The sequence below is a fragment of the Sphaerodactylus townsendi genome, linkage group LG07 (genome assembly GCF_021028975.2).
Source record: "Sphaerodactylus townsendi isolate TG3544 linkage group LG07, MPM_Stown_v2.3, whole genome shotgun sequence".
In the NCBI taxonomy this organism is placed as follows: Eukaryota; Metazoa; Chordata; class Lepidosauria; order Squamata; family Sphaerodactylidae; genus Sphaerodactylus; species Sphaerodactylus townsendi.
Genome location: NC_059431.1, coordinates 23,799,475 through 23,817,226, shown reverse-complemented (window position 1 = coordinate 23,817,226; position 17,752 = coordinate 23,799,475). Strand labels below are relative to the sequence as shown.

The 17,752-nt window shown below is 48.6% G+C and overlaps 1 protein-coding gene across 1 annotated transcript in view; it reads left to right on the top strand.

Annotated features, from left to right (window-relative positions):
• LOC125437156 (complement component C6-like) overlaps positions 1-17,752 on the top strand; it is a 39,054-nt gene that overhangs the window by 15,045 nt on the left and 6,257 nt on the right. The window contains exons 8-14 of the mRNA XM_048504554.1: positions 386-508; positions 3,589-3,755; positions 5,878-6,103; positions 14,329-14,500; positions 15,260-15,371; positions 16,716-16,848; positions 17,374-17,565. Coding sequence (XP_048360511.1) covers positions 386-508; positions 3,589-3,755; positions 5,878-6,103; positions 14,329-14,500; positions 15,260-15,371; positions 16,716-16,848; positions 17,374-17,565 — 1,125 coding nt within the window. The remainder of the gene's footprint in view (positions 1-385; positions 509-3,588; positions 3,756-5,877; positions 6,104-14,328; positions 14,501-15,259; positions 15,372-16,715; positions 16,849-17,373; positions 17,566-17,752) is intronic.

Sequence of the window (17,752 nt, the reverse complement as noted above, 5' to 3'; positions counted from 1 at the left end):
CACACAATATTGACTTTAATAGACCAACGGTTTAACTAGAGAGACTACCTCCTGCCCTTCACCTGTTTTGCCTGCTGCCACTCAGCTGGGTGGTGGTAGAAAAATGCCTGAGAAAATGGGGGAGGGTTCAATGTTGCCATGCGGTCACTTCCAGGGAGTGCCAGATGTGACATAATGACATCAGTACAATGCCAAAGATTAAGTCTCTGCTGCTGTAATCTCCAAATGGTTTACAGCCACGAAATGGCTACTCGAGTTCTGGCTGAGCATAACGCAGCTTCATGTGTATGTGTTCATGTAACATTTTGTTTTTAAAAAAGACTGGTCAGGACCATGTTCTAGTTGATAAATTTTGTTTGCTCTTATTCTGTTTTATAATGTCTAGGCTTAACAGAAAAACAAAGGGAAGACTGTGTGTGGATCGAGACAAACCGTTATACATTCTTCTTTCCTCGTTCAGAGTTTAACTATCGTTGCTCCAGAAGTCAAATTACAGAGCACTCTGAAGGTAACTGTTGTAGTTCAGGACTTCTCAGACTCTGGTTTAACCATTCCCAAACTCTGTTGCATTTAGCATTGCTATGTGTGAGTGTTTTGGCTATCAAGTCATAGCTGACTTATGGCGACCCTGTTGGGTTTTCAATAGAAGCATATTGGGGGGAAATGGCACCTGGGGAGAACACCTTCTGTAGGCACCCCCCTGTCCCACCACACTTGGGGGTAAGGCTCGGGGGGTGTAGCCCCATACCTCCCATCTCCTGGCAGGCCAGCTTCTACCATCCCCAGGCCCTGGGGAGGGCAAAAACTGGCCTGCATGGGGGGGGGGGGGCTTGGGGAGGCTACTTGCTGCTGATCCCCACCCCCACCTTCCTGCAGGCCTTTGCTCTCCCCAGGTCCTGGGAATGACAGGAGCCAGCCTGCAGGGAGGCAGGGGGCAGAGTGCTGTGGCAGGTGGCTCAGAAGCTGGCCTGCTGCTGCGGTGCCCATACGAGCTGCCACCCCCCCCCCCAAGAACCTGGGGAGGGAAGGAGGTGGCTTGGACAGGCACTGCAGCACCAGGCTGGCTCCAGACAGCAGGCCAGCTCTTTCTTTAGGTGCCTCTGCTTTGCCGACCCATCTCTTATGAGCTGGGTTGGCACAAGGGAGGGGAGTGGGAGAGATTTGGGGGAGCGTCGTTGTGCCCGGGGTCATTTGACACCCCCCCTGGCCCCATGGGCAGTATGCCACTGGTTTTCAAGGCAAGAGACATTTGGGGGCAGCTTGCCATTGCTTGCCTCTACATGAGTTGAAACAGTTCTGAGAGAACAGTGACTGGCCCAGGGTCACCCAGCAGGCTTCATTTGTAGGAGTGGAGAAACAAACCTGGTTCTCCAGACTAGAGTCCAGTGTTCTTAACCACTGCACCACGCTGACTCTCAGCATTGTTATAGAGAGAGGAATTTCTTTGTCCAGAAGTTCACTTTTTAAAAGACAGGCAATGATTCCTCTTATTCTGTCTCCTTGCCTTCCCCCATTTCAAAGGCTGTATTTCTCATTCAGTTCTCTTTGGCAAGAAATTAATGCACACTTTTGTAACTTGAGCCTTTGTAGTTCTATGTTCTACATCACAGCATGAAGATAGGGAAGTTTGTGGGGGGCGGGGGTTGCCATCAGCTGACTTATGGCTACCCCATAGGATTTTCAAGGCAAGAGATGATCAGAAATGGTTTGGCACTGCTGACCACTGTGCAACAATCCTGAACCTCCATGTTGGTCTTCCATCCAAATACTAACCAGGGACAATAATGCTTAGCTTCCAAGATCTGATGAGATCAGACTACTCTGGTTTATCCAGAACAGGACACTGCCTGTGTAGACTAGGGTCCTTTCTACACAAATCCCTTAAAAAGTTTCTAAAATGTTTTCAACCTTCCTCTCCTTTACCATGATGTATGTCTGCATTCACCCCCTCAAAACGATTCCTGGCTGCCATTTTGTAATTCCTTCCTTTTTTTAGTATGCTGCCCTGTCGATGCTTCTATTCTTCACAGCTTTGTTGTGCTGTGATTCTCTGTGCATTCTAAACTCCATTCTTTGAAGATTAACCCCCCAAAACTAAAGAAACGCACAGAAATCATGCAGGAAAAACAGGTGAGGCACAAAAAGTGAGCTCAGCAAAATGGCGCCAAGAAGGCGGAGAAGTCTGGGAAATATCTCACAGAAGTCACAAAGGCAAACGAAAGCCATTTTGAAAATGTTTCAACTAAAGAATCGTTTTAACAGATAATTCATTTAAAACCTTTTGAGGCTGCAAATAAAATGTTTTGGCAACCAAAGGAGGTTAAAACAGTGCAGAACTGCATAGAGGAAATATTTTATTTCCTGCCTCAAAACGTTTTAAAAGCTTTGTGTGGAAAGGGCCATTATCTTCTTACGCTCACCATTCCCCAAGCTTTTTATTCCTTCTGAGCCACTAGAAGGCTCTAAAAAATCAGTAATTGCTGTAGTGCTATAACAATCCACTAACACTTCTGTTTCAAAGGCTGATAGCGGATAGAGAGAAAGCTATTATAGAGCTACAGTGCATATGTAGGGCCGATCTAAATCCCTTCCTTACTGACACAGTGATAATATAAATAAACAGATTTTTCAAAAGGTTTATCTCCAGTGACATCCAATACATTCTCAAGCCCCTTCAGACATTTGATTTTGGTATTCTATATGGGAATATGCACAAAACTGTGATTTTGCCAATATTCTTTTGTGTGAATGGGCAATGTGTGGTTTTCCCCAGTTCTGTTATATGCAAATAAAATACTGGATTTTTGAAGGTTCATGTTTGTGTCTACTGAAACACGTATGGAACAACACACCTGTTGCCCTATTTATTTAAAAAAAGCTGTACACTAATTATTTCATATCTGGAAGCACTGAGATGAAGGGAGGTGACTTCTCCGTCACCTTTTATCTTCTTCCACCTCCCAAGGTGGTTCTGTTCATCGCCATAGTATTTTCTCAACAACCCTGTGAGATAGATCAGGCTGAGAGAGGCAAGGAGAGACCGTGACTCAATAGCAGAACATCTGTTTTGCATACAGAAGGTCCCCAGCATTTTCAGTTAGGAGGATCAGGTAGTAGATGATTGTGAAAGACCTCTATCAGACATCCTGGAGAGCTACCACCAGGCTGAGAAGGCAATACTGATGCTGATGGTCCAAAAGTCTGGCTCAAATGATCAAGGCCCAAGTCAATTTCTAAGTTTCCTGACAGAGGGCAAATTTGAACCTAGGTTTCCCCAGCTGCCGTAGTCTAACAATCTCCCGTGCCATGCTGGGTCTAACCTAGCAAGGGGATGGGGCAAATCAAGGAAGCAAAGCATCCATGAGCACTGTTTCAGGACTAACTAATGGTGCAGAATTGCTGAGGGCCTGATCCGTAACCTGAGTTTAAATATAAACTAGGAACAGGGTTGAAAAATAATAATTAAAAAATGAAACAAGAAAAGAGCAGGCTATAAAGGGCAAGCAAATGTGGTGTGAAAACCAGGTGGAAGATACATTTGTGCTGATGTAATCTGTGGAGTGACTTTCATTTCTTTTGCCTCTTGAGGTTCCGTTCTGAAGTCATCTGAGCGGTCTATTTCCCTGATAAAGGGCGGACGAGCTCAGTACGCCGCAGCTTTAGCCTGGCAAAAGAAAGGAGCTTTCCCGGGACAAACTGTCTTTTCTGATTGGTTGAACTCAGCCAAGGAAAATCCGGTTGTGGTTAAGTTTGAGGTAAGACACACAAAGCAAAATGATAAAAGTGAAGAGGGGGAAAAATAACTTAGGATGGAATTACAGGCTATGTGTAGCTCTGTGATCATTTGCTCTGAGAGTTTTTCTAAATCAGATTCCGCCTACAGGGACTCCGAAAACTGGTGTTAAAGGAAGTGGGCTACTTAGCTCTCTTCCTTCACAACATTTCCTTCCACTCCACTGGCTTTTTCTCTCAAACAGGAAAGTTTACAAGTACCTGCCTGGATAGCCTGATCTCATCAGATCTCAGAAGCTAAGCAGTGTTGGTCCTATTTAGTATTTGGATGGGTGACCTCCAAGGAATACCAGGATGTATGTGATGTGAAGGCAGGCAATGGCATGTATTGTCAAGGCTTCTGAATGTATTGTCAAAGGCTTTCACGGCCGGATTCAACTGGTTGTGGTGGGTTTTCTGGGCTGCGTGGCCGTGGCCTTGTGGACCTTGTTCCTAACGTTTCGCCTGCATCTGTGGCTGGCATCTTCAGAGGTGTATCACAGCGGGAAGTCTGTTACACACTGTGGACACTTGGACACAGTGTGTAACAGACTTCCCTCTGTGATACACCTCTGAAGATGCCAGCCACAGATGTGGCGTTAGGGAACAAGGTCCGCGTCAATACGCCATATTCAGAAAACCCACCACAACTCAACACCATCCCTGAATGTTTCTTGCCATAAAAACTCTGCAGGAGCACCACAAGTCACTCGTGACTTGATGATAAAAATGTTTTAATGGGGGGTTTTGTTTTTTTGAAAATGAAATCAGCTTGAGGATGGTGATTTTTGGTGAGGAAAAAGATGTGAGGGGAAGTGTGAAATAGCCCCTCTTCCCTTCCCCATGCCAGTCTGCCATTACTGTGATGGTCTTCTAAAGAAAAAGAAGGAAAGGTTCTTCTTATTTGCATATATGTAAAGTTTATTTAAAACGACCCACTACTTGTGGGAACCCTGATTAGGTTTAATTTATGGTAAGATTGATTGATTGTTCTGCTTTGGACAGGCAGTACAACTTAATGGCACATCTGCCTTCTTCAGCAACATGATCTGATAATTCCCCAACTTTTTAACAGGGACAAAATTAAATACCCTGTTTCCCCAAATATAAGACATCCCCGGAAAATAAGACGTAGTAGAGGTTTTGCTGAAGTGCGAAATATAAGGCATCCCCCAAAAGTAAGACGTGGCAAAGTTTTTGTTTGGAAGCATGCCTGACGAACAGAACACAGAAATATAAGACATCCCCTGAAAATAAGACATAGCACAGTGATGGCGAACCTATGGCACGGGTGCCAGAGGTGGCACTCAGAGCCCTCTCTGTGGGCACGCGCACACAGAGTTCATCATGTGGGGGGCAGAAAATCACACACACACACACCCCACACACATCTAGGCTGGCCTGGGCTACTGAGCACGACGTGCGCAGACTGCAGTGAGCAGGGAGGACTCGGCTGGCGGGCCTGGTGCCTGTGCTCTGGGTGGCTGCTGCCCGAGGGGGGGGGGCACAGAGGAGGCAGAGAGGCTAGAGAGGCACAGAGCGATGCGCACGGGACTTGCTGGAGGCTAGAGAAGGCTGGCCTCTGCTCGAGCAGATGAGGCAGCCAACCGGTTTTTTCTAAACTAAAACCTCAGCATTCAGGTTAAATTGCCGGGTTGGCACTTTGCGATAAATAAGTGGGGTTTGGGTTGCAATTTGGGCACTCGGTCTCAGAAAGGTTCACCATCACTGACATAGCACATCTTTGGGAGCAAAAATTAATATAAGACACTGTCTTATATTTGGGGAAACACGGTATCAGTAACCTGCTTTTGCCTTGATTGCAAATGGAAGGCTACAACATCATTTCTTACATTTATGTTCTGCTCTTCAAGAAGCTCACAGATGGTGTGACTCTGTTATTTTCCTTCTTAACAACCCTTTGAGGTAGGTCTGCTGAGAGAGAATAGTTGGCTCAAGGTCACCTAGATGACTCCACTTGATCCTAGATGTCCTCAGTCAACATTCAACCACCATTTCACACTAGGTCACACAATTTGTTGCTTGACTTAAGGAGAATTACCATGATGAAAATGTTTTGAGAAACCTGGTGTGGTTTCTCCCTAGCTGGCCTCCATTTTGGATTTGGTGAAGAACATTCCATGTGCTGTGACAAAACGCAGACATCTCCACAGAGCTCTTTCAGAATATAGGGAGAGGTATGACCCATGCCGGTGTTCTCCTTGTCCCAACAATGGGCGACCTGTTTTGTCTGGAACGGAATGCCTGTGCGTGTGTCAGGCTGGAACCTATGGTGATAACTGTGAGATACGAGCACCAGATTACACATCAGGTATGTACACCAAAATTCCAAGTATGGGTTACCCTCCGATCTGTGAAAAAGACAGGATGTGTAGAAAATGTCTCTTAAGAACACACCAAACCTGAACTAAAGAACTTTCAGAATGGAAATCACTTCAGTAATAAAGTCTTCTAACTGGTATCTCTGCTTCACAAGCCATGTAGTTTACTCTTAATGGGAGCAGTAGCATGTAAACAATGAAGCATAAAACTTTCATCAACTATTACTCTGTCACATCTGCAGCACAAATTTGCTAGGTCCCACCAGATTCTGGTGTGCGTGTGTGGGTGGGGGGAGATAGAGTTCTAGCTCTAGATTGAGGGACTTCTGGAGAAGTTGAGGTGGAATCTGGGAGGACAGAGTCCTCAGTGAGATACAATGCTGTATCAAAGCATTCAAATCATCTATTTTTCCCCCAGGGAACTAATCTCTGTAGTTCTGGAGATAAGCTGTAATTTTGGGGGATCCCCAGTTCCCACCTGGAGGCTGGTATCCTTACTGCAGCATCTTATCTAACCACATGATCATGATCATGATAGCCTTTATTGGCATTCCAAAATACAATAAATACAATAAAACAATAAATACAATAAAACAATAAAACAATTGTCCATAAAAGACAGATAGTTACAGCAGCCATTCAGAGTCTCATCAATAGTTTAGTCCAAATGGACTCGTCAAAAGTGCCATTCCTATACACCTCACCACAGACCTGACTAAAAACCCACCAACAGAGCCCAGGCATCACAACAGCATACAGAATCAACACTCCACTATAAAACACAGAGTTTGTTAGAGTGGCACCTAACCCTATCACAGAACAAGGGATAGGGGGCGAGGAAATGGGCAAACAATTGATTTGGCTCCCATAGGTTGCCACAGCCTTCAGTTGTCACTCACTCCATCTAGCAATCAATAACAAAACTACGACATCCCTCAATGAATCACCCACATTTGACTTTGGGTGACCGTGACCGTGAACCCAAAGGTTGCTGGCAGAGGTAGGCACTGTGTGCCAATAGCAAATAGTTAATGTAAGCAGCATTGTTGTTGTTATGATGATAGCAATCTAGTGCTTAGTATCCATCTAGCGTTGCGTCTATAATCTTTAAAAGATATTTTGCTACGCTTTCGCAGAAGTAAGGATCAAGATTATCTAAGATTAACGGAATCCTAAGAGCATCAGTTAAATGATTGTATAGAAGTGAAGCAATGATGGGTTGGGTATCTAACCACATAGGACAGTCCAAAAGTTGTACCCTTTTAAGGATGTCCCTGCTGTACTTCTTTTTGGCTCTTCCCTCCTCATAAGGCTAAAGCATCAGTTAATTTTTAGTTTGGGGGTGGGGAGTCGATTAAAAGTCAGTTTTCCTCCTTTCTTATAATAATAGATTCTGGGGTGAAACTGATAGACAACAGATCCAAAACAGACAAAAGAAATCAATTTTTACACAATACAAACAGTTGACATCTTTAGGGTGTTGTGGGGTTTCCGGGCTGTATGGCCGTGTTCCAGTAGCATTTTCTCCTGACGTTTCGTCTGCATCCGTGGCTGGCATCTTCAGAGGATCTGATGGTAGTAAAGCAAGTGGAGTACATATATACCTGTGGAATGTCCAGGGTGGGAGAAAGAACCATTTGCATTGGTTAATTTGTACCCTTTGCACCCTTTACACTTGTTAACCAATGCAAATGGTCCTTTCTCCCACCCTGGACATTCCACAGGTATATATACTCCACTTGCTTTACTACCATCAGATCCTCTGAAGATGCAAAGTCTGGTTGTTCTTTGAATTAAATTCATTTAGTATTAATATTTTGATTCATGTCCTTGTAGTCGCGCCGCGAGGTCAGCGCAAGAACGAGACGAGACGCGGTGATAACATCTGGTGGAGAGTGCCAGCAGCGGGAGCGCGGGTGTCCGTGTTCCTAGCGACTCTGCCGCGTGCTGGTTCTTGGCACCTTTTATTATGATTCTAGCGGGGGCGTGTAGAAGGGCGGAACGGGGGGAATTCCGGGAGAGCGGGAGAGCGGGAGACCGAGAGATCATCATGTGATGCATGATCTCACCTGGCTGCTACGTGCGGAGAGGAGCATCAGCGTCTGGGTCTAATCCTCACCTGGGGGCAGGGGCCCATTGTCCCTTTGTCTGGGACACCTGGTGGCTGTGAGCCGGGTAGTTCATGACCCGTGACTCATCGGGGGATGAGGGGTGGGGGAGCGGTGCGACCAGAAGGCCGTAGGAGTGCCGGTATGCCAGCGCTCTACTTACGGTGCTGCTGGGTCAGCAGTGCATCCCTACATCTCCTCCTTTTTTACATTTAGAAGGGAGGCCGAAATGTTAGGGGGTGATTTAGAGGGACGCTCGTCTCCTCCGCCGTTGGGCCAAGTTGGCCGAGCTGCTTGTGCAACATTAGAACTTGGTTACGATGTAAGGGAAAGTCGAGGGGCTTCTTACACATATTACAGGCAATATTAGATATACATTGAATGAAACAAGATCCGATGATGAGGCACACAATCAAGCCAATGCAGAGCTGTACAATAGCACTTAACCATCCCCCCGGTAGCCAGCTCCAGAGGGCTGACCACCAATGGGGTAAAACGTCATACTTCAGATTAGATACAACATCTTGCAGTTCACGCACTTTCATATGAATCAAATGGGAATTATCAGAAAGATTAAAACAACACATATCATGTACATTCTCACAACCTTGGTGATGCAATAACAACAAATAATCAATAGTGGCACGATTATCTAAAGTCGCTTGACGAAGTTCCTGCTGCTCGGAGGCCAGAGCATCCAGAGCAATGGAGGTGGAATTGATGGACTTCGCAAGGGCACAGGCCAGCCGGACAATGGTCTTAGCATTGTAAGAAGCGAGTCCGGGGACTCCCACTAGGGAGGTCGCGAGGGAGACGAACTCCGCTTCGGAGAGGGCAACCGCGTCGCTCCGGCAAGAGGGGTCGAGGGGCAGAGTGGAGCGGCGGCGGCGGCGTCCGGGCTCCCGGGGTGGAGCCTGAGGCAGGACGATGGTGAGGCGGCTAAGGCAACAGAGAGTCCCGGCAGAAAGTCGAGCAGGGATGTAGTTGAAAGTTCTCTCCCCGCAAGTCCAGAACCAACCCTTGGGGAGCAAGACGTTTCCGTACACGGGGGAAATGTCCTCCGTGCGCGTGCAGTTCCAGCTGGCCGAGCCGGTGAATGGGCCCGGGTCGGTCTCTCGTTTTGCCGTGCCGGCACGGCAATGCGGCGCAAGGGTTATTGGACTTCCAGTGGATTGGCTTAACAGTCTTGGTGACAAGGGAGAGAGAGCCGGCTGGAGGGTTTGGACGACGGGTCCCCAGTCAGCTCATAGAGTAAATTTCTGATGGATGAAGCATTCATAAAGGGGCTCAAAGCCAGACTCCGCTAGGAAGTCTCCAGGGGCTTTGCAAATGGGGAGCAGGCAGGAGCTTAGCAGGCTCCCTCGACTCCAAGGTACTTGGCCCAGGCAGAAGCGCGGATCGAGACGTTGGCAGCGCTAAAGGCAAATTGCTCCCAGATGTTGGTTTGGTCAAAGCTCGTTAGTGGCCGACTCGCCACTGGCAGAGAGCGCAGCAGAGCAGGCAAAGGGATGGTGAGTCGCCCGAAAGGCTGGCAGTGATGATTGCAAAGAGGGCGGCACAGAGGTTCTCGGGCATCTCGGGGTGGCCTTGCTGGCGAATTAGCAGCTCTTGGAGCTTGGCTGGCGGTTGCTTTCGACATTCCCCCAGGTCATCCGGGTCTTTGGACCCGTCTGGGCGTCGGTGGCTGGCGTTCCGTTAGAGGCCGCTGAAGTGACGTGAGATCCTCCAGGGAGATTCGTTCCATCTCCGGGATGGGGTTGGTTTCCTCCTGGCGCCATTCCATGGGCTGGCCTGTCATGGCGAGTCGGGATCCACCGGAGATCTGTAGGAAGAAGGACTGAAACACACCCCCTTCCCTAGGTTATAGGAGGGGGCCGGGTCTTGCCAGGCTTGGAGAGCCGATGGCGGGAGGTCAAAATCAAGTTCTGTTGGATTTAGTGTTTGATATAAGGCGACTATATACAAAGGCTTATCTAGCAGCCTGCGTAAGGGTTGCTTTTAATGCAGTCTACTGGGGGCCGCCCACTCCTCTTTCTTTAAATTGTTTGACAGGAAGGGCAGAGGGTAGGCGATCCTGATGAAAGCTGGCTTCAGAGTGTCATCAGGATGCGTCAAAGCGAGGGTCCGAGCCTCGAGGGAGGAGGGGGCAAGCAGACCCTGGGGGAATTGTGGGTATGCATGTTAATTTGCAACATAAGAGGGGGCTTGGATGCGCTTTTGGGTGATGGATGCATCCGGGAGACAAAGCAATCAGGCGATTAGGGGTAAATTTCACACACAAAGGGGGAGGGGGTCTTTCTTTGCAGGGAAAATGTACTTACCGTGACCTTGGTGGTTAACGCCGAGAGGCTGGAAATGGTGCTGAATTTGTAATCGAATTATCTTGGGGAGATGTTGCCCGCCGAGACCGCTCCTTAAGGGGCGGCTTCGGCCGAGCGCTAGGGCCTGCAAGCTGAATTCATACAGCTGCCCTGCGCTTTGGCAAACACCACCCACCCAAATCATGAGTGGATCTGTGTTTGCAGCAACCCCTTAAGTTGGGGCCTGTCCTGGCAGTACTGCGGTACCAGGACGGGCCCAGATTTTAATCCAGGGAGGGCTAGTCAGCCAATTGGCCCTCCCGCCTTTGCTGGTTGAAAAAATAGAGGGAAGAGAAAAGGGAAAAAAGAGGGGGGGGGGTAGTTTCTTGCGGAAGTTCGAGGATGAGTTTGGAAGGCACAATCATGATCAATGGTCTGTGTGATGGGTTTATCCATCCCAGACTAGGGTCGTTTTGACTTGGCTCATGAGGTCCCTTCCCCAGAGATTGACATGGATGTCCAGAACGATGGGGCGGACTGTGAGCTGCCGCTCGAGCCCTGGGCTGTGGACCGTGAGCGGGCGGACGCTCCGTCTCGCGGTTTGTTTTCCCCCCACCCCCCAGATGTGTGGACAGGTCTCGGTTGGCCACTGGTCAGGCCACTCGGCTGCTCTGATGACGGTCACATCAGCGCCGGTGTCTACCAGGCCCTTGTACAGACACCCCTCCACGGTGAGCTCCAGATACGGGCGGGAGCTTCCGATGGGTGTTTCCACCGCTGCGATGGTAGCACTGGCTGCGTCCTGATGGCTGCTGGGGCTCGTGGCCTTTATTGTGTCGACAGTGGGCAGCGCATGGGGCAGGAGGATCAGCTGTGCGCAGCTGGTTCCGCTGGGCAACTCCTGCGGGATGTTTGTCCAGACTTGGAGATGGATGGGTCCCTGGTGCGTGGAGTCGATTACTCCGGGGACGATGAACAATCCCTGTTCAGCGGCGGAGGCCTTTGGCAGCACCAGTCCAATAGTCCCGGTAGGGATGGGGTCGCCGTACTGGGTTGGGGCGATGAGGACCTCGTGGGGGAACTTGAAGGAGATGGGCTGGGTGCACGTGAGCGAGATGCCACGAGAGGGGGGTGGTTTGGGTGTGGGTCTTGGCGTTTGGGTCTGCTCTAGTACTCCCCCCCCTTGGTCCTGGGCTGGGGAGATGCCCGGGCGGGAGTTTCCCGACGGGCAGTCGCTTCTCCAATGGAAGCCTTTCTGGCATAGGGGGCATCGGGTTTTTGGCGGCCTCGAGGGCCTCCGTCTCCTGGGGGAGGACCCTCCTCCATCGGGGTTGTAGGCCCCCCCACTGGGCTGCCTACACTCCCTCCGGAAGTGTCCTGGCCTGCCGCAATTAAAGCAATCACCCTGGGGCTGTCCCCTGGCGGTGGAGAGTGCTGCGGCAAGGAGGCTAGCTTGGTGGGCGGAGGATCCGATGTCCTGGCAAGCCTTTAGCATGTCGGCCAGTTCAGGATCTTTACCCAGGCCCGTGATTGCTCTGCGGCACTCAGTGGAGGCGTTCTCCTTGGCGAGGCGCATGAGGAGCTCGTTTTGGGCCTCCTCGCTATCTACCTGCCTCTTGAGAGCCTCCTGGAGCCTGTTCACAAATTCAGCGTAGGGCTCTTGGGGTTTTTGCCGGATGGCGGAGAAACTTTGGGTTGGTTGGCCGGCATTGGGAACCTTGATAAACGCCTTGCAGGCGCATTCAGAGGCGACCGTAAGGGTGGCCTCTGGCAGGACAATCTGATCGTTGGGGTTGGCGAAGGCATCGAAGCCGTAGAGTTGCGCGGCGGTGTATCGCCGCCTGGCAACTCCTAGCGATACATTGCTGGCGGAACTCGCTTTCCCAGATCACATATTGTGCAGGGCTCAAAAGCATGCGAAAGGTGGTCTTCCAGTCATCCGGAACCATTAGGTGATTCCTTGCAACTGCCTCCAGCATGCCTCTCACATAGGGGCTGGTGATTCCTACGTCCCGCATCGCTTTGCGGAGCTCGGTGAGGATGTTATAACTTAAAGGGCGGTACTCGACAACCCGCCGAACAATGCCATCCTCCCCCTCGGTATCTGTGAAGTGAACGGGGCATAGAGCGAGGATATCGGCATCGTCTTCCGTCAGGGTTTCCTTTTTTCGCAGGTCGTGGCTAATATGCTCTGCGAGGGTTTTGAAACCCGCGCCATTACGTGGTGCTGACGGAGGTGCTATGGCTTCAGAAAATGAAGGCGGAGCAAGGGGAGGGGGCGGCCGAGCCGCGGGAGAATTTGAAGGAGGCAGGGGAGCAAGGGGGGCAGAAGGAGGACAGGCGTCCAATTTAGAGGATAGAGAAAATTCCGGGGGTGAAACTGAAGTTGAAAGATCGAAGGAGGCTGACCTACAGCAAGGGAGCCATAGGTCTGCAGGCTGATGGCGACATAGCATTGTCTCCACGTCAGTAGCAGTGACACCAAGGCCTTGTGAGGCTCTGTCGCGTTTAAGAGCAAGCGCCCGATGTTTTCCTCAATCCTTAAGATTCAATGTCCCCCCCTCCGGGTACCATGGACATTGAGCTTCAATCTCCTCAACCAATTTGCGCAGCTCCCCTCTCTTTACGGGGACCCTGCCGCGTTCCGCTAACGCCTTTAGCTCGTTAACGTGCTTGTCATAAGCCCCTGCTTTGCAAGCTCGCTTCATACTACCGGGTGTTCCGCTCGGACGAGAGAGTGTTCCCTATAGGACTCGCGGTCCCTGGATGCGCCCGATCCAGCGGACGGGCGATACGAAGGTGGTAGTCCCTGGATGCGCTGGGAATCCAGCCGGGATCGCCGGTGTACCGCGGTGACCCTTTCCCAGGCTGCACGGTAAAGCAGGGCGGGAGGTTCGAGGATTCTCCCCCGGGTTTCGGCACCAGCTTAGGTGAGTACGGCGCTGCAGGTCAGCGCAAGAACGAGATCTGCAGACGCTGGCCAGGTGATAACATCTGGGTGGAGAGTGCCAGCAGCGGGAGCCGCCGAGGTGTTCCGTTAAGTTCCTAGCTTAACTCTGCCGCTGCGGCTGGTTCTTGGCACCTTCTTATTATGATTTCTAGCGGGGGCGTGTAGAAGAGGCGGAACGGGGGGAATTCCGGGAGAGCGGGAGAGGCCGGGAGACCCGTGAGATCATCATGTGATGCATGATCTCACCTGGCTGCCTACGTCTTGCGGAGAGGGAGCACATCAGCTGCCTGGGTCTAATCCTCACCTGGGGGCAGGGGCCCATTGTCCCTTTGTCTGGGACACCTGGTGGCTGTGAGCCGGGTAGTTCATGACCCGTGACTCATCGGGGGATGAGGGGTGGGGGAGCGGTGCGACCAGAAGGCCGTAGGAGCGCCGGTGTGCCAGCGCTCTACTTACGGTGCTGCTGGGTCAGCAGTGCATCCCTACAGTCCTAATTTTGGTTTTAGTGCCTGGTTGCCTTGTATATTGGTCTTGTCTGCACTTTACCACTGTTTGTTACTTGTTCGGTTGATTGACAAATCTAATAAAGCCATTTGAATGCTCAATGCCAAATAATTCAAGGGCTCTTTGTGATACAAGGAGGGCTATTCATTTAACACATGATTTTCAGAAACACTGCCAGGACCAGCGGAGGGCTTTTCCAGTTTCACCTCTAACACAGGATATATTGATAGTCACCAGCTCAGAGAGTAGATAAACAAATCCATGCAGTACAGTATACAAGAGTCCTCAGAACCCCTCTGGAAATATCAGTGATCTTTAAATATGGCCATAAGTGAGTCTTGTTTGGGTTCTAGTTGCAGTAGACGGTTACTGGAGCTGCTGGTCTGCCTGGAGTCCCTGCGATGCCTCTTGGAAGAGACGAAGGAGTCGGCAGTGTAACAACCCCTCACCCCTGAATGGAGGAAAGCCTTGTGAAGGTGAAGAGGAACAGGAAGAAGAATGCTATGTTTCATTATTTGCAGATAGGTAAGAGATGTAATTTATGGAGTGCAGAACATCCTAGCAAAAGTGATAACCTTGAGTCACTGTTTTTAGTTGTGATGTGGGGAATATACATAAGAAGAAAATGCATGAGTTAACATTAGCATAAATCAGCATAATGTCTCAAAACTTTTTAAAAGGTTTGTGTGGAAAGGGCCATTATCTTCTTACTCTCACCATTCCCCAAGCTTTTTATTCCTTCTGAGCCACTAGAAGGCTTTTTAAAAAATCAGTAATTGCTATAGTGCTATAAGAATCCACTAACACCTCTATTTCAAAGGCTGATAGAGCTATTATAGAGCTACAGCGCATGTGTAAAGAAAAGAACAAGATGAGGGTGGCTAGTGAATCATGTTCCTAAGAGGCAACAAAAATCACTCTCAACAGTGAGTAAATGAAGAAACTGGGTGCGGAGGAGATGGAGAAAGTACACAGAAAACTCTCTGTACTAAATATGGATTCCTCTCCATTCATGGTGTTGGTGAAAGCAACACCGAAACATTGCCATGTGGAAGCAGCCAAAATTGTGCCGGCTCTGCAACGTTGATGTCCCTTGAATTGGACGAGATGGGCTGTTCAAGCAAAGTACTTCTGCACTACAGTCACTCACTTTTTTAGGTGCTTAAGGATTGAGACGGGGATGTCCTGCTGTAGGTTCTGACAGATTTCAAAGTTCAGACTCTGTGTTGCTGTTGTTTGAGAGTGTTTTTATTATGTTCCTAACTGGAAGATCATCCATTTCAGGGGGGCTCCATGCATAAATGATGATGAAGGTCGAAGAGAGATAGAAATGTTCGAGCCTGAACCTGAGTCTGGATGCCTGACTCCTGTACCACCAGAAAATGGATTCATTCGGGTCAGAATCACCTGTCAAAATTCAAAAGGGGCTTAGAAAGGCCTGTGTCCAGACCTTCAGATGTTAGTCTTTGACCCGTAGCAGCAATCCTTAAGTGCCATTTTGTAAACCTGAGGATCACTTTTTAAAATAACTTTGTGAGAATGTACAAATACTATTCCAGTGAACCACACAACCACTCCAGAAAAGGGTTCAGTAGCATTACGCTCACATCTCCATTCATGCAAAATGGGATTTCATTTTGATTATGTTTCCACTCGAGTGCACATATAGGAGGATTGCTTCTAAACGGCTGTCATAAAAATGGGACAACAGGAATTTACAACGGCCTATGTGTCAAGAAGCAAGATTAAATATCTAAATTTGTTTCACTGCTTTAGAACCTGGGTGCACATGTATACTTCTCTCGCTGTTGTGCTGCACTGTGAGTTTCTTAATTACATTGACTACAGGATCCATGACGCAGCACAATTATATACGAATGTTTGAATGCAAGCCAGGCCTAAAGACAGAGATAAATTCTGATTCAAATAGACCAGGAAAACTTTCCATAGGAATATATGATTGTCGGAAAGGTACATAGATTTGATGGCTCAGTTCTTGATGGGGGAGCGGAGGGAATCTCCTATGCCTCTAGACGATAAAATTGAAAAGTCCAGGTTCAATCTTTGTGTTACTTAAGAAACTCATCAGCGGGAGCCATTACTTCAAGCCAGCCATATGAAAAGTGTCTTTTTGCTTGAGGCAACAAGTAATTCATACATGTGAAGAATGACCATAGCATTAATGGCCATTCTTTAAAAGGTCCCCAGTTTCCCAACAGAGCTGGTCAGAAGTTTGTTAATTCTAGGAATAGGATGAAAAGCCCTGACCTGGATGGCCCAAGTTAGCCTGATCTTGTCAGATCTTAGAAGCTAGGTGGTTAGTATTTAGATGGGCAAGTTCCAAGGAACACAAGAATTGTGACATGTATGTAGGCAATGGCAAACCACCTCCAGATATCTCTTGCCTTGAAAACCCTATGGGGTTGCAATCATCTGTGACTCAGAGGAAGAGCTACCAGGGGGCGGGGGTGTGCGCGTTGCACCGGGCACATGCCTGGGGGGTGGAAAATCTGATCTCATCATAATGTAGAAGCTAAGCAGTGTTAGTACTTGAATGGGAGACCACCAAGGAAGTATCTGCAGAGGAAGGCAATAACAACCCTTCTTTTGCTTCTCACTTGCCTTGAAAACTCTTTGCTGGGGTTGACATAAGTTAGTTGTAGGTTGATGGCAGTTATATACATCACAATGGCTCAAACCACTGAATATTCATTTACTTCATTATTTGATTCACTTTCAGAATGAGAAACCTTACTACTCAGTTGGAGAAGAGGCTGAAGTCGTCTGCCTGGATGGACATAATCTCAAAGGATACCCGTTCCTTAGGTGCCTCCCAGACAAAACGTGGAATCAACAGGCTGTTGAATGTGAATGTAAGAACCAGAATAATAGCTTTGATGTGAAGAATAGGAATGAAGTCCTTTAATTTGTAGCCCAGCTTTAATTTGTAGCCCACATAACTTGTTTAAGAGACAAGGTGTTCCCCCACTTTATTTCTTTTCATGCACGTCACTAGATGAAACATGACACATTTAGGATGTTGTGGGTTTTCTGGGTTGTATGGCCATGTTCCAGTAGCATTTTCTCCTGACATTTCTCCTGCATCTGTGGCTGGCATCTTCTTCAAAGGATCCTCTGAAGAAGCCAGCCACCAATGCAGGCGAAACGTCAGGAGAAAATGCTACTGGAACACGGCCATACAACTGGGAAAACCTCTCTTCTTCAAAGGATCCTCTGAAGAAGCCAGCCACCAATGCAGAAGCAGCGTCAGGAGAAAACTACTAAATTCTGGCTCCTTTTAACTAGGAAAACTGGAGTTATTCAACTGTGTGAAAGCCTTAGACAATACATGACACATATAATTTAAGAATTTTGACTTGATCTTTCTTTACCCACAGCATCAACTTGCCCCAGGCCATTGGTGTCTGACGCCGTCTTGATTTCCCCATTTAAACTCCAATACCAGATTGGGGACACCATCCAGATGAGTTGCCCAGACGGTTTCATTCTCATGGGCCAAAATAAATACACCTGTGGGAATGTCCTGTCCTGGACTCCTGCTATTCTGGAACCTCTGTCTTGCAAGAAACGTATGTACTACCTGTCCTAGTTGCTACACTCCTGAGATGGCTTCTCATCTGTGATATTTAATTTGTTTTGTACATGATGTGGAGAAATGATTTCCATCTAGGAATCTGCCCCAATTTTTCAATCATTGTGACTCCTGCATGCCCACATACAGGAGCACAGTTGCAAACTAGTAAGGGGTGGAGAGAA